The sequence below is a fragment of the Prionailurus viverrinus genome, chromosome A3, assembly GCF_022837055.1.
Source record: "Prionailurus viverrinus isolate Anna chromosome A3, UM_Priviv_1.0, whole genome shotgun sequence".
Lineage (NCBI taxonomy): Eukaryota > Metazoa > Chordata > Mammalia > Carnivora > Felidae > Prionailurus > Prionailurus viverrinus.
Window position 1 is genome coordinate 129,667,931 of NC_062563.1, and position 25,143 is coordinate 129,693,073.

Below are 25,143 nucleotides of genomic sequence, written 5' to 3' on the forward strand. Positions count from 1 at the left end.
CTTATTAAATACACCTTATTAATACCGTATTGAATGCAAACGCAGGGCCGGTTTGTCTCACTGCCATTCAATACCTTTTTGTGTTGAAGCTGTCCGTGGAAGCACGCAAAGAGATGACTAGAAAGGCTGTCCAGGCAGTCCAGCATTTTATTGAGAAGCCGCGGAAAAGAAGTTCAGAAGACGACATTCAAGAAGCTAGTGACTGTAAAATCACCTATGTGGATGCCCGGGGCCATCTGGAGAAATCACTTGCTCACCTGGAAACCCTCAACCACAGCTTCCTTGTTTCTCTGAGGAATAGTGAGCAGGTAATGAAGGGAAAACTTCTTCTCTGTGCTCACTCCCTCTGGCAACCTCAGTAGGGCTTACATTCGTCCTTTAGAGCCGTATTAGTGATTGTTGATAGGGATTTCAGTCTTGCAGATGTCCTGGCAAATGTCCCTCAACCCTTTATCCTCTAGCCTCTTCATCACCTCTTGTTTGTGGACTCCCATTTGCAGGTTTGCGGTTCTTTGAAGAGGATTTGGGGCCACTTAACGGGATTGAGGGACAGAAGGTGGTTGGGGTGGGGGATGGGCACCCGGGGGGTATGGCCCAGGATGGGCGCCTGGGGGAGGGAGTGGTCACTGAGGCTGAGAAAGGATGGGGTCGGTGGTTTGCAAGCCCTGCTTCTAGCCGGTAGGTGTTTTGCTCTCCAACTGAAAAATGATAGATTTTTTTTCCCCCGAATTTTCCAAAAAGTCCAGAAAGAGCCATCCATGCCTGCTTCAGATTTTTTTTTTTAATTTTTTTTTTCAACGTTTATTTATTTTTGGGACAGAGAGAGACAGAGCATGAACGGGGGAGGGGCAGAGAGAGAGGGAGACACAGAATCGGAAACAGGCTCCAGGCTCTGAGCCATCAGCCCAGAGCCTGACGCGGGGCTCGAACTCCCGGACCGCGAGATCGTGACCTGGCTGAAGTCGGACGCTTAACCGACTGCGCCACCCAGGCGCCCCCAGATTTTTTTTTAATTATACGCCCCATCCTGTTTATGTTTTCTGTTTCCAACATAATTTTATCGATATGCATTTTTTTGGCTGATACAATTGTTCCTACATGGTTTCTAGTTGAGACCCTCATGGTGTCTCAGAAAATACTCTCGTGAGAGTCAGGAGCCCCCTGCCCAGGATGATTCTTGAGGCAGTTAGGACAGGGTGTTAGGACAACACAGGGGAACCCTCTGTAGCTTTTCTAGTTTTTCTTCTGTATTGTTACAGCCGAGGGAGTTTAAGCTGTTCTTTTCCATAACTGAGAAGTTGCCAGATCAATAAGTAAATGGATTCATATAGGTAAAAACAATGTTTAGATATATAAGCAATATTTCATTTGCCCCATTAATGTTACGGTAAATGAACCTGTAAGTGGCCACTAATCTCCTCTTTTATTTTTCTAAAACCTTACATATTGATTGAATCGTATTCTTGGCTTGTAAAGAAATATTCCTGACTAGAAAGATCGGTCAGTGGAGAGCAGTTCAGATAATGAACAAATGGAAGATTTCAAAATGTGTAGGAGACGCATAAATGCAAACCCTCGTGGAAAAGATAATGAGCAGAATTCAAAAGTTTGATAGCAGTTTTATTTCATTTTGTATTTTTCAATGCTATTCGCCTGCCTAATGAATAACATTAAATGATGTGCAAGCCAGATAGAAGCCTTTGCAGGGAACGGATCGGCTTTTCCAATCTTGATTTTATCCTACTGACATGTAGAGAACTGTAATCCATAATTATAAGAACTAGGGTAAAATTTGAATTCCTCCAAGTTAAAATGATTATGCTGATTAGTATAAAAATGTACATACTTGTCTTGCTTAGTTTTTTAATTAAGTATGCTGTATTCAAATCGGGAGAATTGTCATTACTGTCCTTGGAACAAGTATTATCTTTCAGTGACTTGAATCACGTCTGTGGGGCCAGGGGGGTTATTAACAAAAACAGCTGTTTGTTTCAAACAGGCTGAGATCTAAAGGTACCAAATGACTGCTTGCAAATGCTATTCAGTCAGACCGTGGATGGTCCATAATAGGATACTCTTCTGGTTCCTAAATTGGACCTATTTGATTTTATTAGAGTTCCTCTCATAGCAAACACTGGAAATAACCTTTATCCCCATACATTTGTCCCTTTTGAGTTCAGGCTTTAACTTTCACCTCTTTAATTCTACACCCAGTGAAAGAAGATCCCCCACACCCTACGTTAGCGCGGTCTAAACTCGAGGTTTTTATCCTGTGACGCCTCAGTTCCCTCTTGCTCAGCAGGGACCTGAGTAACTGTTCTGTTGAACTCACGGGCATTTTCTGTTATCAGAAGTCTCACAGTGGGGAGAAGAGTAAAACGAAATGTCATGCGCCCAACTCCCAGCATCAACAGTCATCAGAATGTGACCCGTCATCTCATGCCCACCTCCCCTACCCTCTCCCCACTCCTGTGGATTATTTTCAAGAAAATCCCGGTCATCATTTCATTTTATCCGTAAATATCTCCTTATCTTTTTCTCAAAGGATACATGTGAACACAACCACTGCAACATTATCACAATCAAAACATGAACAGTATTGCTTCAGTATCATCAACTGTCCAGTTAACGGATTTTTACATGGTGGTTCTGAAAAGCAAAACAGTGCATTCTAGGTTACCTGAGAAGCATAAAGAACCTGGAAAGCATTCTAAACACTAAGTGACCACATTTGGTATGATGAAAAATAGTAGTTTGTGGCCCATTTCATAAATTATTTGTTGTCACATTAATTTTTACAGATATTATCGAAGAGGGGCAGGCTGTGTGGCATGGGGGTGGGGAGATGTAGTCTTTTGGATTCTGATCCTCGTCCCCCTGAACATCCCCGTGTGCCTTTGGGCATGTTACTTAACATCTTTGGTTTTCAATTTACTTTTTGGTAAAACGGAGCTAATTAAAACTCTTTGCAGGCTCACTCTAAGCATTAAATTAGGTAACACACGTGTACTACCTGGGTTTGTGCAGATCAGAGCTGTTATGTGGTTGTAATAATAATCACCGTAATAATAATCAAGAAACTCAGACTTCATGAGTTCACTTTGTGTCTGACATTGTGCAAAGGCCTGGCTCTTATATGATCTCATGTAACATTCACAACACCCTCTCTTCCCAAGAATCTCTGTCATCATCCTCATTTTGCAGGTCCCGAAGGCTCATCAACTAATAAATGCGAAAAAGCAAGGATTTGTACTCCAGCCTGGTGTCCGGGAAGCCCAAGCTCTTGAAAACCACTACGTCTCCTTCCGTGTGGCCTTTGTAGTTCGAGTGTGTTGGGTTTGAGAGTCGTCTAAACCTGCTTCACTCTGTACATGTGGCCACACCTTATTTCTTCTTGATGTTTAGGTGTTGTGCCCCTTATCTTTTCAGGAAGCGCTGCAGAAATACAGTCGCCTGTATGATCTGTCCCGATCAGAAAAGGGGAAAGTTCACGATCAAGCCGTGGCCATGTGTCTAGATGGCCTGCCTCTGAGAATGATCCAGAAGCTGCTGCAGGTGGCCGTGGGCCCTCTCGACATCTCGCCCAAGGACGTAGTGCAGAATGCAGTGAGGAGAATAGTTTCTGCCCTGAGGTAAGCCAGAAAAGAGTCCCCGGAAAGCCGAGGCGCTAGTTTGCCAGTAATGGCCCTCGCTTCACAGTCACGAAGGTAAAAATACGATCATGTATGTGGAGGCATCTTATTCACTAGGAAGTACTTCATAAAAGTGAGAGGTTATTATCAGATTTCTCAAAGTCTTGTGTCTTAAAATACCTCAAGGGTGGAGAACCATGAAAGTGTTGCCCCATTGGTATTGTGTGTAACCCACCCTGAAATTAACTTCTGGTTAGACCCTCTTGCCGCTCCCCCTCCTCCCGCCATCGTCCCCATCCCCAAATAATTCTTGAAGTAGGAGAAGGGCCAAGATTAGCAGGTAGCTAAATGTCAGGTCATCACGTGACCCCCGGTGGATGTACACATCCTGACTTTTCTACTCACACTTCTTTTCAGAGCTTGCAAAATGGCTCCCAGAAGCTTCTTTCGAAGTATACACAAGGCAGGGTTAATCGTATACTGAAGAAGTTAGACATCTGTTAAGTCTCTTAGAGTTTTATTTACCTGCAGTTAATGGCCTGAAACCAACAATTGAGAAATTCTAGCTTTATGTCAGTATGCGGGTGTCTTCGCGGGAATGCATCCGGGACGGTTAGAAAAGGGGGAAAGTTAAGCTAAAAGAAGAATGAGGCATGAAGTGCTTTCTGTGAATAATGCAATTAGGCTGAAAGATTTGGTTGTGTTTAATGTATTCTCCTTTTAAGCATTCTTTGTAATTCTGCATTGCTCTTGAGGAACTTTTTGATTAAATGCATGTCAGTTTTCCACAGCTGAACTGAAATCAAATGAGCCTTTATCAGTTTAATTACCCCAGCCTCATACAGTTTTCACCTTATAATGATCTGAGGTATCTGGTAATTTTTAGAGAGAGACAGAGACAGAGATAGAGATAGAGAAATAAAATATAACACTTTGTAAGAAATAACAAACGTCAAGTTAATAAAGCAGTATTCTGTTATTAGCTTACTATGTTTTGGTGGTGGTGGTGGTGGTTATAAGAGCCGCCCACTTTCCTGTTTTCTTTTCTTTTTTCTTTTTTTAATGTTTATTTATTTTTGAGAGAGACAGAGCACGAGCAGGGGAGGGACAGAGAGAGAGGGAGACACAGAATCGGAAGCAGGCTCCAGGCTCTGAGCTGTCAGCACAGAGCCCGACACGGGACTCGAACTCACAGACCTCGAGGTCATGATCTGAGTCGAAGTCAGATGCTTAACTGACTGAGCCACCCAGGCGCCCCTTTCCTCTTTTTCATTGATGACAGATACTCGGTCACATTTTGCACCTTTTGATTCATAGCTATCTTTTTAGTGTTTCTTAAATCAAACTATAGATGAACCTCACAAAAACAAAACATTTTGAAAAATCGGTGCTTTGATGAATTTATTTCCTAAAAATTGCCTATTTTTGTAGATAATGAAAATATGTGATATTTTTACCCTTGTAAAATTGTGCCAGAAATTACACTTCTCTCTCCTTCCCTGCACCCAGCTCCACTTACTAAGATTTGGTTCTCACCTAATAAACGTTATGCTTAGCACACAGAAGATATTCAATAAATGTGAATTAAATCTTTCAGTAGTGGGAGGAGAGGGAACTTCAGAAGTTCAGCTACCTCCTTTTCAAAGGAAAAGAAATTGCTACTGACAACATCCATAACGTTCACCTTTTAGAAAGTTAGTAGAATTTGGTAGATATGAAACAACAAAGGCATGTAAAGAACTGAATCCAGCAGTTGATTTAAGTCCTACCGCTGAAATTATTCAGAACACTCTGCTAAAACTTGTCTTCTGTTGCTTTTTTTTTCAAAATTTACTAGAGTCCCAGATATATACACTCGTAAAATGGGCATAATAATAGTACCTACCTTGTGGGCTGTTGGGGATTAAATGGTACATGTGCATACAGCATTCAACGGTGTCTTGTACCTAGTGAGCGTCACGTAAATATTAGGGTTTTTTTAAGTCCAGCTGGAGAATTTGGATGATTATGTATTTAATGCACACATATAATAATGTCCATTGACTGTTTTTTCGAGGACAGAAGGCAGGTAGATTGTGTTTTCTTGCCAGCAAAACAAGCACATATGAGACCGTGAGCGTCTTAAAGGCAGAAGGTGTTTCGTTTCCACACCTTTGGCACGTCGTGTAGGGCTCAGTGCCCTCGCAGACCACACGCAGCCCGCGTGGCTGGGAGCCGGCACCATGCACTGCCACAGCCCAGCCGGGCTCCGAGTGCGAACGCCGTGCTGCTTGCTGAGCCCGGAGCCCCCTTCTGAACCGGTTCTTTCTCTCTCCCTTCACAGCGGAGGCAGCGCTGAGCTCGGTGGGCCCAGGGACCCCCTCCAGGTCCTGGAAGGTGTTGTCGCAGCTGTCCACGCCAGCGTGGACAAGGGGTAAGCCTAGAACGGCTCGCGTGTCTCGCTTTGTGGCACTCCGCAGGATCTTAGAATTATCGTGAATATCCATATTTATGAAACTGCCGAGAGGAAGCAGTCTTCCCAGGTGTTTTCGGAAGGAGTTGCTGAGAACTTTGTCACTACAGAGGCTCTCCATCTGGAGACACAGTTTCGCAGCTGCCCTCTCACTCCTCAGCTCCAGCAGGACACCCCCCTTCTCTCCAGAGCCCCGTCTGCAGGGAGAGTATGGTTTCTTCTCGCCACCTCTTGAGTGAGGCCAGGAGGGGGAGCTGCTCTGAGCTTCTTAGGAGAGAGAGGTTCACATCTCCGAGAGGTTAGCTGGACTGAGTGAAGTATGGAAATTTCTAGAATGTTTATATATTTCTTAGAGCTTTATACATGCTAGGTCTGTCTTGTCGGAGGACTATGAGTGTACAGGTTTTATGAGTCTAGAAAGATGTGTGTCTCTAATGCCATTTTTAGAAAGAAGTTTTCATTTAGGTCCAGTGGCAGTGACAGCGTTAATAGCATCAAATGGGTGGTTATATATTCACCAGAGTTTACAGACATCTTTCCTGTGGCTTTTACTCATGTCATCCCTGTAAGGCCGGGCCCCAATTCCTTTTTTTATGTTGTTTTTGTGTGTTTGTTTGTTTGTTTGTTTTAACAAAATCTCTCTATCCAATATGGCATTTGAACTCACAAACCTGAGATCAAGAGTTATATGCTCTACTGACTGAGCCAGCCAGGCGCCCCTCAGTTTTCTTTTTTCTCCCCTCCCCTCCCCTCTCCTTTCCTTTCCTTCCTATAGGTTTCCCAGTGTGGGGCTTGAACTCAGAACCCTGAAATTAAGGTCTGAGCTGAGATCAAGAGTTGGATGCTTAACTGACTGAGCTACCCAGGCGCCCCTCCGTTTTTTTTAATAGGAAATATGATATAATAATACCAATGAAGAAATATTTGCAAAAATTCCTCATAGTTCATTGAGTATTGTAATTGTTTTTATTTGTACATTACCTTCTAGTTATTGTGCAGGTACAGATGTATTTTTATATAGCTTCAATCAAAACGTATGAACACTTCCTGTTCTTTTTTTATTTGCTTGCTATTGTGAGTCTTCCCATTGGTCTTTGTAGCTTCCCTGAGTATTATTTCTGATGGTTGCGTACGCTGTTGCCATTTTCGGAGGAGGCCTTGCCCCCAGTCGTAGGCCTGGGAGATGGAGCCAGGATCCCAGCCAGGCTCTGAGTCGTGATTCAGCTCTTAGATGCCTTTGCAGCCTATTTCCATGCATTGCTCTGTGCCCGAGGTTTGAGTGGAAGACAGAGGATAAGCCATACTGGTCAAAGTGGGAAAACACGGCAGTCAGGGCCCTCTACCGACTCAGCCTTTTGCCTCACATGCTTGTTCTGATCCCCTTTGCTCTTTCAGTGGGTCTTTCAGTAAGAAGGAAGCCACAGCAGGGGCCGATTTACCTCTCGTTCTAAAGAGAAATGAGATAACCTACATGTGCACCATGTGCTGAGTCACGAGTAGTAAGATACGGGGAGGAAATAACCCCCAACCTCAGAAGCTCAGTCTTGCAGGGGCGACGAGCCCCCCGTGCCCCTCCCCCAGCCCTGGTTACCACACTCTGGAGGGGCAGGTGCTAGACAGAGAGCACAGTAGAGGGAGCAGTTTATTCTGCCTGGGGAGGTCAGAGCAGGATACACGAGGGGCCACGTTGGGCCTGGTCTGTGAAATGTCAGTCTGTGAGGACGAGGAGGAGGGTGACGGTACTCCGGGCTGAGGAAACTACCAGAACCGTTGCAGATGTGGCAGAGCAGAGACGCCGTGTGGGAGACCCTCAGCCCCGTTCCCAGACGTGCGCCTCCTCGCACCTGCCCGGCCGCCCCTTCGCTGCCGGCCGCTCCTGTCAGAGCACAGCTGCTCTCAGGGCAGGACGCCCCGGAGCCTGGCCTCGCGGGATGACAGGGATCTGGAAGGGCACTAAGCCCCTTCCAGGGGACACGTCACAGAGGGATTAGAAGGCAGTATTTTTCTTAGTGGGTTTCCAGCCACAGATACACAGGAATCCAACTCGGGTGTCTTGCATACAGACTATTTTTTTTTTCTTTTAGCTTTGATTTCCAAAGAGGAAGACATTGGGGAATGGAGAAACAGAACGAGATCTTACTTTTTTTATTCCAGAGACACAGAATAACAAAGTCTTCTCAACAGAAAAACTTCAGTGAACAATTTCTTTTTTCTTAAAAAAGAAAAAGAAGAAGAAAGACAAAGTCATAACTTTTATTCCTGACAGGTAGTTTTTGGATCCACAAGGATTTTAAACCCAAATCCTTGGCTTCAGTTTCTCTTCCCAAAACTCTGCCCAGCAGCGTCACATGGGGGAGTCCCTCCTTTCCACGTAGCTCTCAGTGAGGTCTTTGGAGCGACATGGGGACTTGGACCCTTTCGAAGTAACCCTCTCAGTCACTCACTACTTAGCCTGACCTGACTGCCTGACCCCCAGGAGGCCACACCAGGCCTGGGTATTTCAGGGACATACCATCAGCCTCCCTCGGTCCCCGCCCCCAAACTTGAACATCCACTGCCCTCCATGGCATGTTTAGAGAGCCAGTCACCTCTTTCTCTGCACACTGTCAGCTGTCACACACATTCACGTGCTCTTAGGTTAGGCATACGCCATCCCATAGTGTCCTGGCAGGCAGACTGCATACGGAGAGTCGTGGCTACCACCACGTGTTGGGTTTTATGGCGTCGTGGGTACGTCCTCCTTTGACTCCTTATGTTGGTACAAGTATGATTTGCCATTGACCCGCAGCTTCTGCCCCATTCGTAAAGCCCTCTTTCCCTCCTCTTTCGCCTGTGCTAAGTGTCAGCCACCACAGCCACCACACCCAGACAGGCCACCAGTGGAGTGTCGGGACAGACAGACTTCCTTTCCAGTTTCACCGCATTCTTGCCTCCGGACATCAGGGGGGGAGTATCGTAAGAATTTGAAATAGTGTCAAAAATCTTGTACAACCTCTACAATTGAAGACGAGTTTAGGGTAATTAATTATTGAGAGGCTCGTGCACATTAAATTGATGAGTATGTTTTCTCCCATTTTTTATGTATGCCTATAACATTTTAAGAATAGAATCCAAATGTCCTGTTTGAGTTAAGAATTAATTGATTAGATTGCTTAAGATAAATGGATTTTAAAAGCCTCCAATAACTAAAATAATATTTTTCTAAAAGAATATATTTGGTAAACCCATAATTAAGAAAATATCATCATGTGTTTAAAAACAAAAAACTGTAGGGGCACCTGGGTGGCTCAGTCGGTTAAGCGTCCGACTTCAGCTCAGGTCACGATCTCGCGGTCCGTGAGTTCGAGCCCCGTGTCGGGCTCTGGGCTGATGGCTCAGAGCCTGGAGCCTGCTTCCGATTCTGTGTCTCCCTCTCTTTCTGCCCCTCCCCCGTTCATGCTCTGTCTCTCTCTGTCTCAAAAATAAATAAGCGTTAAAAAAAAAATTTAAAAAAACAAAAACAAAACAAAAAACTAATGAGCATCTATCAGTCAGTGGCAAGATCTCCGGAATGGCTCTCAGCAACTCACCAAATCCTTACAACCACCCTATTCTATTATTGTTGTCTCCATTTTATAGATTAGGAAATGATGCTCAGACAGGTTTTGTTATTTTTCCGGGGTCGCCCAGCTAACAACATGTTATGAATTTCTCTCACCATATCTCATCTGCTTCTGACATTAAAGAGCCTGCAATGGACAGTGAGTGAGGTAGCACCTCTCAAATGCCATCGTGCCCTGGAATTGCCTGCGGGTCTTATTAAAATACAGACTTTACTAGAGTAGGTCTGGGTGGGGCCTGAAATTCTACATTTGTAACCAGCTCCCAAGTGCTCCTCCATCCAGGGACTGAACTTCATGTAGCAAGGTCTTCAGGCGTTACCTCCCTCAGTTTTCTCGCCTTTTCTGTCTACTTCTCTCTGCCTTGGCCTCATTCCCTCTTCTGTTCCCTGCCTTTGTATACCTTTAAACAGTTTCCTAACAGGAATGGCCCACGGGTGTGAACCGGCATATTAGTGATTCTCAAAAGGACGTGCAGAAATAAATCCACTCAGAAAACAGATAATTAATGAGGAATTCCTCTGCACGCTACTCAAAAAGGAAGAAAGATTTCCTCCAAAAGTATTGGGGTATTTTAGAAGATTTTATTTGTTTGTTTAAATTGCTCCTCGATCACAGTCCAGCTTCAGCTGTGTAAAAGCTTCATGTATACTCAGCAGCATCAGATATTCAGACTGCATTGAGCTCTTTGGTATTACCTAGCGATTTCACAGTATTTTTAAGCACAGAAAATGAAAGGAAAAAAAAGAGAAAGAAAGCCCACTAAAGCAAATAGAATCTGATTTCTTCTTAGTCTTCGTGCTCTGTGGGACAGAGTAAATCATCAGATGTTCGCCGAGTGCCCCCAAAGCATGAACATCGTGTGCCGCGACGCTGAGCCCTGCCAACAGCCCCGGTCAACGGGCAGCACAGCGGATCCACCCTCCCACTGCGGTCTTTCTCGAGGCCAGCTCAGGTTCTGCTTAAGACTTCATAGCTGTCACTCCTGCCTCATTATAGTGAGATGCACCCAGGTTTTTACTGATAAATGAACCTGAGGAAGAGATTCTGGGTTGCATACATTCAAGAGCAGCCACAAAGAGGTTCTTAGTATTTGTCAAAAGTTCAGACTTGAGATTGGAATTGTATGCACATCGAAATGATTTCATTTGCAGGAAGTTTTCATAGAATTTAATTCTGTTAATTATTTGAAGAAAAGTCACACTTCTTTCTACACTCCTGCAATACCATTGATGTGTCCCTGCATTCATTTATTTGCAGTTCTCTCTTGTTCTTGCCGGGTGCCCCAGTTATTTCATGGGAGCCAGGAAACAGAAGGTACTACACTGGGGAGCGTCCACCCCACCCAGCTCTGTATGCAGGGAGCAAAGTGTGCGTGGTGTGTGGGTCAGTTACTTGAGTCAAGGGACCTACTTAGAATATGAGTGTTGGTGTCTCTCACTGTTTGCTTACTTACGTTTACTTGCTCGCCCCTCCTCCCTCCCTTTTTAACCTCACCTAGAATTTTACAGATCAGGGTTTGCACATTCATTTCCCACTGAGGCCAGGCAGGTAACGGACATGAGCAAGGTGGGCTGGGCTTGAGGAGAGGTTGGGGGTGGTGGAGGCTGAGGGGCACGGGAGCTCACACACGCCTTGTCTAAAGGAAACAGTGGCCCGCTTGTCCTCTTTCAGCTTTTCAAGAGGGGCTGGGTTGTTAGGAGAATAGATCTGAAGAGATCTTATCACAAGAAAAAGGTTTGTTTTTTTTTTTAAATTTTTTTTAACGTTTTATTTATTTTGGGGAGAGACAGAGACAGAGTGCGAGCAGGGGGAGGGGCAGAGAGAGAGGGAGTCACAGAATCCGAAGCAGGCCTCCAGGCTCCCAGCTGTCAGCATAGAGCCCGATGCGGGGCTCGAACTCACGAACCGTGAGATCACGACCCGAGCCGAAGTCAGACGCTTAACCGACTGAGCCACCCAGGCGCCCCCTTTTTTTTTTAAATCTCAATGAGGTGATGGATGTTAACTTACTGTTTAATCATTTCACAGTACACGTAAGTCAAATCGTTATGCTCTACACCTTTAAACTTAGCTCCGTGTGTCGCTAGTATCTCAGTAAAACTGGGGGGAGGCCGGGAAAAGGAACTGGAAAATCTTGATTTTTCTGTAAAATGTTTAAATTTTGAAACATTGTCGTATGCCGTGCAAGGCAACACACAAATTTGGCTGCCAGTTTGTAACTCAAATATAGAAGATTCGACTAAGTGACCCTCTGTTCCCTTTAGGCATTCAGATTCTGTGACATTCATGTTTACAAGAAATCACAGTGGTCTGTGTTTTTCCTGTTTGAATGCAGTATCTTTCCTTCCCCCATTCTCAAATGAGAACGGTAATTTCATTTTGTGTAGTGCATCAAGACTACGTAAAGTGCTTTTTGTGTTTGCCATGTCTTTTCATGTACTTTAACTGTTTAAGTGCAAGGTTGAGTTCTCCTCATATGAGTATGCCAGGCAGAATCTGAAAATTCTTTTACCAAGGATTGGCTTACTAATTTTCTCAAAATCTGTCTTTTTGCTTTGATTCAATAATTGCTTTTGTTTGTTGACAGTTCCCTTCCTTTAGTGAGTATCCTGTCATGCTCCACTATAGAACTAATTGTTTGGCGAGTATATTTTTGTTGTTCTTGTTGCTGCTGCTGTCCTTCTCCGTTAATAGAGCTATTTCAGAGGATTCTGTTTTTTGATCCCAAACCGATTGTATGAACGTGTTTCCAGTAGTTGTTAATTTTTCTTTTTTTTTTTTTTATTTTTTTTTTAACGTTTTTATTTATTTTTGAGACAGAGAGAGACAGAGCATGAACAGGGGAGGGGCAGAGAGAGAGGGAGACACAGAATCGGAAGCAGGCTCCAGGCTCTGAGCCGTCAGCCCAGAGCCCGACGCGGGGCTCAAACTCGCGGATAGCGAGATCGTGACCTGAGCTGAAGTCGGAAGCCTAACCGACTGAGCCACCCAGGCGCCCCTAATTTTTCTTTAAATAGAGTAGTAGTAAGTTACCTCTGTGCAGTATAAAAACCTCCTCCCCAGAAAATACTCATTATAGAGAAAAAGGTGGAAAATGTCTATGTATTTGCAGTGAAACTCTGAGCAGTTTTTTCTTTTATCTGTTTATAACTTTTGAAAAACATTTGTATGACTTTCATAATAAAGTAAAAATGTTTTGAAACAATGTTCTTTTTATTCCTAAGCTCATTAAATCCTCTCCTTGCCTTCATAAGATACTCTAAAAATGGAATCATTTTCCTTCTTCTCAGTCTTTTTTTTTTGACATTATAAAAGTCATAATTGGTTATTTTTCACCCACCTATTTACTTCAAACATTTCAAACCCACAGAAAAATTGTAAGGATAGAAAAACATAATACCTATGTACGCTTCCCCTTGATTTGCCAATTTGTTACCATTTTATCAAAAATCCTGCTCTTTCTCTGTATGTGTGCGTATGTGTATTTGATGAGTCATGGGAGTGACTGACTACGGATTTTAAAAACTCAGATTGAAATTAAAATGTTAACCATTTTGCAGTTGATGTCTTTGGGAGATAGCGTCCAGGCCATGTCCTTGGGTAGCTCTCCTATAGAGCTGCCTTTCGTTTCTGTGTGGTCTTATTGAACACCAGTATTCACGTGGACATACAGTGAAGCTCATTTGGAACATGGTGCTTCCAGAACACAGCATTTCTGTTCTGGGGATGAATTTTGCCGACTTCATTATGTGTTTGAACTGTCAACCCACAGTTAGAGCAGATTCCTCCAAAATATCAAGTGTTATCAACTGCATGATAACCTCTAATGTAAATGGAATCGAACTCAGTTTGACTTGGAAAACATTATAATAATCTTTCTATATCACATCAGTATCTAAATAATTTTAATCAGCTGCCACAGTGTTCTGGAACATATCCCCTATTTGGTTCGGGAGCATCGTGTAGTCATTCATAACGGCAGTAAGAGAGTCCAAGTTCAAATATTGGCCTCAGTAATAATGGTTGCCAGTTAATCGAAGCACTTAGTCATAGGTCTGATAATGTATTATGTGCTTGAAATTTATTACTTACATATTTGTTTAATTCTCAAAAGCTTCAAAAGTAAGGGGTTGTACTTCTCTCCAAGTTACTAATGAGGAACTGAGGCTCAGAGCCATTAAGTGACTTCCCGGTCACTGGCACGCTGTCAGGAAGAGGGGATTCTGGGAGCTGAATGTAAGCCTGACAGCTGCAGATCCTGTGCTGTCAAAGCATGAAGCTGCACTGCTTTTGTGGCCGGGGGTGCGTGCTCTCGGTTACCCAGGTGAGGAGGCCTGTGCTGCCTTAGCTCTCTCCTCTCTTTTACCGCCCACTTGCATTGCTCCCTGAACGTGCTCTGTCCTTGGAAATCCTTGGTTCTTTCTTCTTGCTGTTCTCTTGATCTGGATGATATTTTCTCACCTTGCCATTGACATGTAGCCCACTTGACCTTTATGATCCCGTTCCAATGCCACGACCTCGGTGAAGCCTTCCCTGGCCCTACTCTCTGTTCCTCCAAAATGATTGTTCATATTTACATATATTAGTAATTTGAATAGTAGTCACTTTTAAAATCTTTCTGGACCATTGTTAGTTCTTTGAAGGCAGGAATCCTATAATTCTCATCCCTGTGTCATCATGCACAAGCTGGTGCTTTCATGATACTGCTAATAATCATAATGATCGTTATGCAGATGATGCTTACTATTTATTAAGTACTTCCTCTGTGCCATGTACTGTGGCTAAGTACATTCTATACATTATCTTGATTTCACAGACTCCCAAGAGACAGACTTTCAGGACCTCTGGTACCTAACTATAAAATGGGAATGATGACATTCATGGTTTTTATCTAGAGTTGTTAGCACATGGTGGGGCCAGGGCTCACAGGTCCATCACGTTTCCCCAAAATGTTTTTCCACCACATGATACCATCTGCTCACTTTGCACATAGATTTCCAAGAAATCTACTTCTCTTGCACCCCGATTTTGCCGTTTTTGATACATGTCAAGGGCTCACATAGTTAAAACTGACAAACGACTTCGTAGATTTAGAAAATGCTTAAGCCACTTTTCCATGGTGTTTTAGAATTTCTTTCATTCCTAAATACAAGTGATGAATTGTTTTTTAAATCGAATTTCCATGAAACTGTACTGACAAGTGTATTATAGAATGTGTAGTAACAGAAACACTCAGTGGTATTGTAGAATTTTAAAAAACATCCTGTGGTCTTGTTGGGTCGTGGAATTTGGGACTTGGTGATATATTGCTGGAAGCCTCATAAGGATGTCGTTACAGCAAAACCTGTATGTCAGTGCTGTAGCACTGCTCTCTGGGGCTGTTGTGCACGTGAGGTATCTATATGAGGCCTCTTAACCGTAATCAATAGTAATTCTTTGACATCATCATCAAAGGAGTTGTTTTCCTGAGATGGCCCATTTGGGTTTACAAAGGAATAGATTCTAGCACTGGATAGAAAGTCGTACAAATCTTCCCTTCTCTGAAGCCTTTCAGACTTCCCAGGTCTTTAATAACCATGCATTCATATTTTATCTTTAGTAGAAAACTTGATACTCTAACCCTGTATTGAAATTCTATCAGAGAGAAAAGTGTAGAAAGAACATGGACTTTGGGGTCATATTGCGCTATTCTAGATGTGTGTGGGCATATCACAGCCTTTCCTTAAAGGCTATTTCCTCATCTATAAAAAGGAATTTACATGTACAGCGTAAGGACTACAGTTAACAATATTATATATTTGAAGGTTGTTAAAAGAGTAGATTTTAAAAATTCTAATCTCGAGAAAAAATTTTGTAACTATGTCAGGTAATGGATGTTAACTTATTAATAATCATTCCACAATATACATATATCAAACCATTATATTATTCACCTTAAACTTGTATGATGTTATGTCAGTAATCTCTGCAAATGGAAAAAAATTTAAATAAAATGGAATATTTATAATAATGATTTTGCATAGGTATTGTCAACTAGTTTAGATAAACTAGTTTACCTAAAATTACTTAGAATGATGCCTACCTCTGTTAGTAGCATTAATAGAAATACATACTTATTAAGCTTTTCATAAGAAAGAGTAGCTAAGAACATGGTTATTTTTCATCTGCTTTATGTAACTCAATATGATACTATAAAATATGTAAAAACTACATTCATTTTACATAGTTTTTAAATACCTAATATGGTTTCTTTAAGCCATTTAGAACCTAAATTTCTTGGGGCACCTGGGTGGCTCAGTCAGGTAAGCGTCCAACTTCGGCTCAGTTCATGATCTCATGGCTTGTGGGTTCGAGCCCCGCGTCAGTCTCTGTGCTGACAGCCCAGAGCCTGGAGCCAGCTTCGGATTCTGTGTCTCCCTCTCTCTGCCCCTCCCCTGCTCACACTCAGTCTCTGTCTCAGTCTCTGTCTCTCTCTCTCTCTCAAAAATAAACATTAAAAAAATTAAAAAAAAAAAAAAGAAGAACCTCAATTTCTCTTCTCAATAGGAAAAAAGGCAAGGTCACCCAACAAACAAGTCTTTGGCTCAATCACTATATTGGGTTACTGGAATTTTTTTTAAAGAAGGTTTAGGAGTTTCTGCCTAACCCTTGGTTTTGCCCTTCAGGGAAGACCTGGTTTCCTCTGAGGACCTGCTGTTGTGGCTGCGGCCTTTCTGTGCTGATGACACCTGGCCCGTGAGGCCCCGCATTCAAGTGCTGCAGATTTTGGGACAGTCATTTAACCTGACTGAGGAGGATGGCAAGCTCCTTGTGTTCTTTCGAACGGAAGCCATTCTCAAAGCCGCTTGGCCCCAGAGACAGGTAAGGGAGCGTCCGACTGGTTTTTGCATGCTTTCCCTATTAAAAATAATTGGAGGTTATTTCTCGATTACTTTAAACCACCCTCCAGTGAATAATCAGCTTGGTAATACAGACTTTCCACTGTGTTCCTCAGTCCAGCTGTTTAGTAGTTAAATACGTTTGGATTGGATTGGATTGGATTGAATTGGTTTGGATTTTTCCATGTGTTTGAACGTGCATAGGTGCTGGAGTGATGTCTCATTCACTTCACATGTGTGTGGCATTTTTCTCTTCAGAGGATATAGTCAGGATTCTTGACAGTATCCGTTAATTATCGCAACTCTCCCTGTCCCTGGAGAAATGCGGATCTAAATGGAAATTCAGTGTGCAGTTTAGCTAATTCACTTTTTTCATACTCTACCCAGGCAGGCAGGTGCCCTCCTCTCTCTTCTGTCCCTATATCGACAACGTAGGCACACACAAGATCTTAGTTTCTCCACTCATCCTTCAAGACTCACTTGGTCTGCCATCTCTCTGGAACCTTCCCTGACCACTTCAAACTTAATTAAACCTTGAATTCCACACATTTGAGCTTTAGCTATATAATAATAATAATTATTATTATTATTATATATAATTATATATATTTTATGATTATACATATATAATTTTGTATATAATTATTATATATAATAATTATAATTATAATATAATTATAATAATTATTATTGTTGTTACTGTTATTGTCTTGTCTCCCCACTACTGTGGAAAATTCAGAAGCCCTGGAGGATATATTGTCTTTTGAATTCCCCTAAGTATGCTGGGCACACATTGGGAGCTCAAATATTTGTTGATTGAGTAAATGAGAATACTGATTCCTAAATCAAAGAAATACGGTAGCCATTGAAGTTTGGCTCAAACTCTAAATTGATGCAGCCTAAAGACATAGGATGTAAGGATCAGTAATCTCAGTCAAGTGTGTCAGCCTGCAGACCATACGCCAAAAAAATAAGGCTTCCCACATAATCTACTCTGCAAGAGACTTTCCTGGAAGTCTGACTGCAACTCAATGTACCTTCTAATTTTAAAGCTTCGCTTTCTAATTAATGTTTATGTCCTTATTACTACATCGAAAGAACAATGAATTTTTCTTTTAAAAAATGCATCAGATATTAAGAATATCTTGAGACTCATCTCAGAACTTCACAATTATTATTTTAAGTATTCTTGTTTTCCTACATGAGAGAAACGGGTAATTACTCTTATGTATTCTTTAGAATTAGAGAATTTGAGATTCAGAAGAGATGGATTATCAGGTATTCTCTTAATCTTGCCAAATTCCTGAAATGGGTTGTATTAAAAGTCACTGGTATCTGAATAATACTCTTTCTGAAGCCCCATGACCTTACCAACATACTTAGTCTCAACATGTTGCCTTGCATTACATGAAGGGATCACTAACCGTCTTTTTAAAGAGTGGTCTATGAACACAGATGCAATAGGCTACAAAATATATTCCAGGTCTCCGGCACAGTAGACGTTCGAAGTATGCTTGTTTCTAGCGACAGGAAGGTTCACGTAGCATCTCTTGGGTTAAACTCAAAATTAGGTCATATTATTTTTGCCACGTGGAATCTTGGATTCTGACTCATTCTGAAACAAATGAACGCCCCTACCGTTAGGTACTTTTCTGACAGAACCTCCATTTTTCAAGTGCTCAACCTTGCTCAGTTTCGTCTTCGCTGTTGGCTGAAGCCTGCCAGAACGATGAGGCCGGTTTCTCCGGTCGGAGCCTCACTTCGCGTTACGTCAGATCAATATACCAAAAATACTACCAAACAACGTGGAGGCCAGGGAAAGGGAAAACATCTATCTTACCTGTCATGTTGAAACAGTAGAACACACACTTGCGTATTTGGGCCAAAATGCTTCAGAAAGAGTAGGAGTATAACCATGATTTCTTCTTTTAAGCTTTTCTTAACTTTCCAGTTACCCAGAGAACAAGGTATAAAAGGGATACCATCTTTTATATGATTTCAGTGATTTCTGGATATTTCTGAGATTTTAATTTCGTCATAGCAAAACTTTTTCCAAATACAGGATTTAAGGGAGCTCAGCCTTTTGTTAAGATTCCTTTTCCGTGTACTTTTCTGAATTGACCTGACCATTTCACTGAGCGCAGTCTGGTTTCTGTCCTTTGCACGGTGTGTACGGAGAGTCTCATTTCACCACTGTTTGCTCTGGTGGCGAAAACTTTTTCAGGCCCTTAGAAAACCTCTCTCCCAACGCCCCTGACTCCAGTAAAACTCGTCCCGTGCCTCCTTACCCCTTTCGGTTCTCCCCCTCTTACTTTGTCCTCATAGAAGAGCAATTTCCCTGTTCTCTGAAGCTATTGAGCTGAGTTTCTTTAAAGTATTTGGTAGTGGAAATAACAAAACTACCATAGTTTAATTATGTCATTCATCTATAGTGTTCCAAAATAAATCAAATCAGTGAGTATCTCCTCCTCCTATAAAAATTAAGTATTCTGTGTCAGTCTGGCATTGCTGTGTGAAATCTGTTTTGGAGGGCAAGCGTATTTGGCCAGGGCACTCTGTTTATCATTGTAAATAACTGCTACATGGAGAGCGAATGTGGAAAAATTGTGGCTTCACAGTGGGAAAAACCGCAGCTTGTAGAGTGTTACAGAATTACGCTCCTAGTTCAAATCTGAAGCCGTCTCCATTATTGTTTTTAAAAAACTGTTTTACCTTTCACTCGAGCAGTAGAAAGATCGGGGTGCCGGTGCACAAATCCTTCAGAAGCCTATTATCTTGGCCACCCTCCCACCTCCATTGCTTCATCATCTTGGAAAAGATTCCTAAACCGTGAGCCTTGCCTTCTTGGTGTGCAAAATGGAACCTTGAGCTGGAGGAGACAGAGGATGGTTTGCTCACTCTTCTTTCTTCCACACACATTAGAGTCTTCTTCATCTCCATATCCCAAACACCTAGAAGACCCCAAAATGTTGATTACACAGGCTCTCGTTTTCTCCACTCCCTACCCCTTTCTCTGTTCTCAAAGGTAATATTAAGGGTAGAGGCAGATTCTTACAGAGCAAAGATAAGACTAGATAATGATATTGCAACGTTCAATTACCAGAAAATGTAGGACTGCTACCTTCGCTGTGGCTGGTAATCCTCTTAGGCAGACTTTGCATACATCAAAGAGGGACTTAATATTTAATTATCCTCGAGGTGCCCAAAGTAGTGGCCCTACAAATCAATGTGTTGCCGGGAAACCAGCCAGCTCCTGCAAAATTAAACGCAGAGTCTGTGGAGCCTGCTACCTCACTGGTTCTCAGAGAGACAGCAATTCCTAGTTTTCTAATGATTAGTTAACAGAATTAAAAATTCAGAGGCCCTCATTTTTCAACAGCTTGAGAGGCCTCCTTTTCCATTCCAGAAAAGTACCCCAGCATGGAGTACAGGAGAGAAGGAAGGGGAAAGACTTAAGGAGGGGGAAGGGAGGAATGTATTGTATTAATTCCCTTGGTATAATTTATCTGAGTTTTTCAGGTTTTGTAATTTTCTGGTTAACTGGTGCATGAAAAATATGGGTCAAAATACTGATGTTTCCTTAAAAGATTCCATACCCCTTCACCTTATTGTTTTTTCTGTTTTTGTATAAAAAGGGACATGTGGCTTAGAGTTTCACCTTTTAAAATTTCGATCTGTCTGGATTTGTGGTTGTAAGTGATCACTAGAAAAATTAGTTTAAGGAAACTCCTAATCTTATTACAAATTCATGCATTTTGCCTACTTTGAAACATGCAAGGACATATTAACTCCTCTGGTCAAAGGCCAGTTTGGCTTCGTTTTGCCAAAACATTAACAAAATACACACTTCTTTATCAGACCAAGACCAGTGGAACAGCTTCAGGATGCAAAGCTAGATTTAGTTTCTTACAAAGAATTTACTGTCACCTTAAATGTCTTCAAAGCTAAGACTCCCTGCCCTAAATGGTTTGCTTAATCAAGTATAGGATAAGATTTGATGTTAAAAATATATGTGCCTATGTGCCCACACACATATAATATATCCCACACATGTGAATTACCCGTACATGTAATACATCTTTGCTAGCCATGGAAACCGATTCCTGGAACCAGAGGAGACTTTCAAAAGCATGCCAATTCCAAAGTCACATTTTATAGAAAAGGACATGCTGTCCAGAAACAAGAAGTTACTTCCTCTGATTTTAGCTTAAATGTCACCATTTCTAAAATACTGCATCCTAAATCAGGCCCCAGTCACGATCAATTTCACAACCTCTTAGTTTTCTTCTGATCACCAGTATCTGCTCACTTCTCCCTGCCTGTCCTTCTGTCTGTCATTCTATTATATGATGTCTTTCTTCTTCCATTAGAATATAAATAACATGAGAACATGGATCTTAAGGACACTCGGTAAATATCTGCTGAATAAATGAATATTCAATTTTTAAAAACTTACCTAAGGTCACCTTTAAAATGGCAAGGCCAGGACCCCTGAGCTTCAATCTGCTGTTCTTGCCGTGAATGATGAAGGCTCAGACCATGCTGCTTCCCACTTACGTACAAGCAAAATGATTTCCTTGGAATAATGGAAAGGTTTCCTTACAGAGTGGCCTGGTGCTTTTAGACTGATACTGTTTTGTATTAATTTGCTGTACTTCGCTCCCAGTGATTTCTGACCAGCCGGCTGCTTGTTGTATGGAAGCAAATGATTCACAAGCATGTTTCTGGACAGAAGCAAGAGATCTGAAATGTTCTAGTAGAGCTTGATGTGCCTTTTCAGGTTGAGAGAGCGTCAGTGTTACTGGGTTCTGCAACTATTTGGAAGAGGCACCTTCCACCTTTGGAAGAGGCACCTCGGAAGGCCTCTCTTGATGACTTAGGGCTCCTTTCCTTTAAAGATATTCCTTCTTGTCATGGGCATCGTCAAGGGAAGAAGATGGGACTGAGGAATGTGTATTAAGTGCACATTACTGCGTGTACTCTTTAGAACAGCTTGCAAAGTCATTACCAGTCTCTGTTTGAGATGAGGTCACATAACCTATTACAGTCACCCAGCTTGTGAACGATCGTACTGGAGTTTGAACCTGGTTCTGTCTGATGTCAATGCCTGTCTTCTTGGCCCTTTACCGCACTTCTTCCCATCTGCCAGGGAAAGATACTCAGCTCTAACGTCTGGGTAGCATTGCACCATGTCACGCGTGTTCTGTTCATCTTGTCTTTCTGCTTGTGACTGCCTGGGTTGAGTGTGACTAGGCAAGGGGAATGAGGAGCTTGCTTCAGAAAACAGAAAGCATTGGTGCGCCTGGGTGGCGCAGTCGGTTAAGCGTCCAACTTCAGCCAGGTCACGATCTCGCGGTCCGGGAGTTCGAGCCCCGCGTCGGGCTCTGGGCTGATGGCTCAGAGCCTGGAGCCTGTTTCCGATTCTGTCTCTCTCTCTCTCTCTGCCCCTCCCCCGTTCATGCTCTGTCTCTCTCTGTCCCAAAAATAAATAAACGTTGAAAAAAAAATTAAAAAAAAAAAAAGAAAAAAAAAAAAGAAAACAGAAAGCATTGCTTCATCTAGTAGCATTTTTCCCTGGCTCAGTACAGAGCACTGCGTATGTTCTTTGCTGCTCAATTAAAACATGCTGAAAAATGCCATGCCTAGTAACCGTGGTCTGTGAAATATTCATCGAAGATTCTTCCGGCATGGTTTATGCACCATTCCCTGTATACTCTGGGGATAGACAAGAGACCAGACAGTTAGCAGTAAAGCGTTTGGGCGCTTCACACAAAACTGCATTCAGATCCCAGTTTTACCACTCACTCGCTCTGTGGCCTTGGAGAAGTTACTAAACCTCTCACAACCTCAGTTTCCTCGTCTGTAAAACGGACATAATGCGTGGATGTGTGAAGACTAAATGGGATGGTATGTGTGTATCTCTAACTCCGGTCCAGGTAAATGTACGCTGTTCGTGTGGGGATCCCATCCAGCGGAGCACGTAGATACGCGCACAAAGAAGTCCGTACCCCGAAGGCTCTAACGCTGCTGTTAAGAGTCTGCACAGTGCATAGGGTTCAGGGCAGGGCATGCAGTCGTCCTGCCTGGAGGCAGTGAGGAGAGACTGCTCTGAGGAGGTGATTCCCGAACTCAGTTCAGCGCAGCAGAGCCCCCAGTGTCCTGTGCACATTTTACCGTGGCGGTGCGGAGACTGCGTGGGAGAGAGAGAGACGTGAGAAGCAGCGTGATCAGAGATGCGTTTTTAGGAGAGACCCTCTGACCTCTTCACGAACAACAGACTGGAGGGTGCCAGGCAGGGGACAAAAGCAGGGGTCAGGTTGCCCAAACTTGGCCCTGAACTTGGTACCAGCTGTGAAGATAGAGGAGGGTAAAGAGAGCTGAAGGAGTTAATCCCAGGGGCCCGGTGACTGCTTAGACGTGGGGGGACAAGAAACACATTTAGTGCCCCTCTGAGGTTTGCTTAAGTTGCTAAAGACAGAGCAGCATGAGGAAAGAGCAGAGGACAAACTAGTTTTGTGGAGAAAGACACTGGAGGTCAGGGCTGTGTTTTCACTCAAAAGGACGTTTTTGGGGGGTGGGGGTGGTGTGGTCAGATGGGGAGGCCCTGCTTCTCCCCTTCACTAGGCAGACCTTCTTCAGAGCCTTGTACATTTCCTGGGTCACAGCAACCTCTTCCTGGGACGCACACTCGGGTTTAGCAACTGCTCCTGGGTGGGACTGCTTCCTCCACCCCGGGACACTTCCCCCAGGGCCAGGTCAGCTGGGGAGCCTCTTGGGCTCTGTCTGTAGAGGGGGAATCACATCCAGAGCCTCCTGCCTAGAGGTGCAAGAACCTCAGCCACCACACGGGTGGTGCTCCTGACGTCGTGCGTAGCAGTGCTGTCCATTCCTTCCTTCTCGGGCTTAGAGGGAAAGGTTGGAGGACGAAGGGGAGGAGAGGCAGGAAACATCCCAGCGTTTGCATCTTGCAGGGTGGTGAGGATATGAGGTAGCTGGGGATGACTTCTCTTGTTTTTTTCTTTTAACTTTTAGTTTTGAAATAATTTCAGATTTACCCCCAAAATTTCATAAATCGTAGAGGCAGTGTAACAGCCCATCAGCCCATATGGAAGGTAGGACTGTGGTGATTGATGGTAGTACATTGAGAATAATCCTTTATGTGACGCTAATTATTTTCTGTTCACATAGTATGGTTATGTACATTAATACTGATTTCATATTCACACATATCTGAAGATCAAATAAGCCACGTTGTCCGTGCCTGGGGGAAGATGCAGATTTCAGGAGGGGCGCCTCAGTTTACGACAGTCATGTTCACTGTCCGCGGCCACAGAGGAATTTCAAGTTAAAGCTGTTTTCATCTGAGAATAGGTGACTCAGTCCACTTTTTCAAGGACAGTGACTCAATGTCTGATAAGGAGGCTGTAGCTACTTGACAAATTGACTTACAGCAAGGGCTAAAGTCACCTAATTCAGTGAAGACAGAAGCATCGCTTTCAGAGACAAAAGGGAAAGAGATATCTTTATGTTTGACTCACATGTGAATTTTGCCCTTTAAAATCCAGTAATGTTCAGTTCGAGGTGTCTGTATGGAATCATTGCGAACTATAGGGTGCCTGTGAAATATTGGACATTTTCACCACCCCCCCCCGCCCCCCGCTCACTCAGAGAGACAGAGGCATATTATTACTTTCTCTCTCGAGGGAAAAAAGGATAAAATCAAACAAAACATAGAAGAAAAACTTGTGAGAAATTGCTAATTATTTTCACTCATCTCTAGAAGGCATGCTATAAAGCCATTGCAAATCCTATATTGTACAAATAAATGAGATTCTAAAAAGGGATGAAAGTTAACCCATGATTCCATTATCCCCAAACAGCCACATTCCTTTGTGTTCTTCTCCTGTCCCATCTAATCTGTTGACCCAATTCTTATTAGAAGAAATCACAGCCCATATTTTTATATGGAGCTGTAATATAAATCATACCTGTCATTTATTATGTGCCTACAATGGGCCAGTCTTTCTGCAGCCTATTTTATTCACACTCTCTTATTTAATAACCAGAACTATCATGCACTATGTTACCTTCATCTTACAGAAGAGGCACTTAAGGTCAGAAAGGTCCAGCAAAATTTATTATTTTACAGTCTCCTTGGTGAGGTATGAGGAAGCATTTGCTAGCCACCTCCAGTTGGTTTTCCCTCTATGTTAAAATATGTTCTATGGCCATTTCATCTTGTGGCTGTTTAGATACTGTATTGCTTGCTCACCCTTGCCTGAAGTGTATTTAGGATCTGGGAATACATATTTGAATAGGAACTGTGCTACCCTCTGGAAAAGAGAGAATCTGATTGTTTCCTAGGTCTGCATTCATGTTCACGCAACACCTTGTGTCCACGTATTTTGGAGAATTTAAATTCCTGTGGTATTAATGTTGATCTCATGTTCCCATGACTTCTGCAGGTTCTGAGACCCATTGCTTTCTCTTTTACTGACTCAAAACAATACTTCCCTCTTTTGTTTTTCCAGATAATTTGTCAGATATATGACACAGTGATTTTCTTCAATTTAAGATTG

General features: G+C 42.8%; 1 protein-coding gene across 3 annotated transcripts in view; it reads left to right on the forward strand.

Annotated features, from left to right (window-relative positions):
* The window catches only part of NBAS (NBAS subunit of NRZ tethering complex), a 339,328-nt gene that overhangs the window by 287,004 nt on the left and 27,181 nt on the right, over positions 1–25,143 (forward strand). For 2 of the 3 annotated variants that reach the window (XM_047852270.1, XM_047852271.1), the window contains exons 45-48: positions 90–308; positions 3,430–3,632; positions 5,956–6,045; positions 16,352–16,547. In XM_047852270.1, coding sequence (XP_047708226.1) covers positions 90–308; positions 3,430–3,632; positions 5,956–6,045; positions 16,352–16,547 — 708 coding nt within the window. Of the gene's footprint in view, positions 1–89; positions 309–3,429; positions 3,633–5,955; positions 6,046–10,943; positions 11,242–16,351; positions 16,548–25,143 lie in introns of those variants that run through there. The other variant, XM_047852272.1, reaches the window with a different exon arrangement.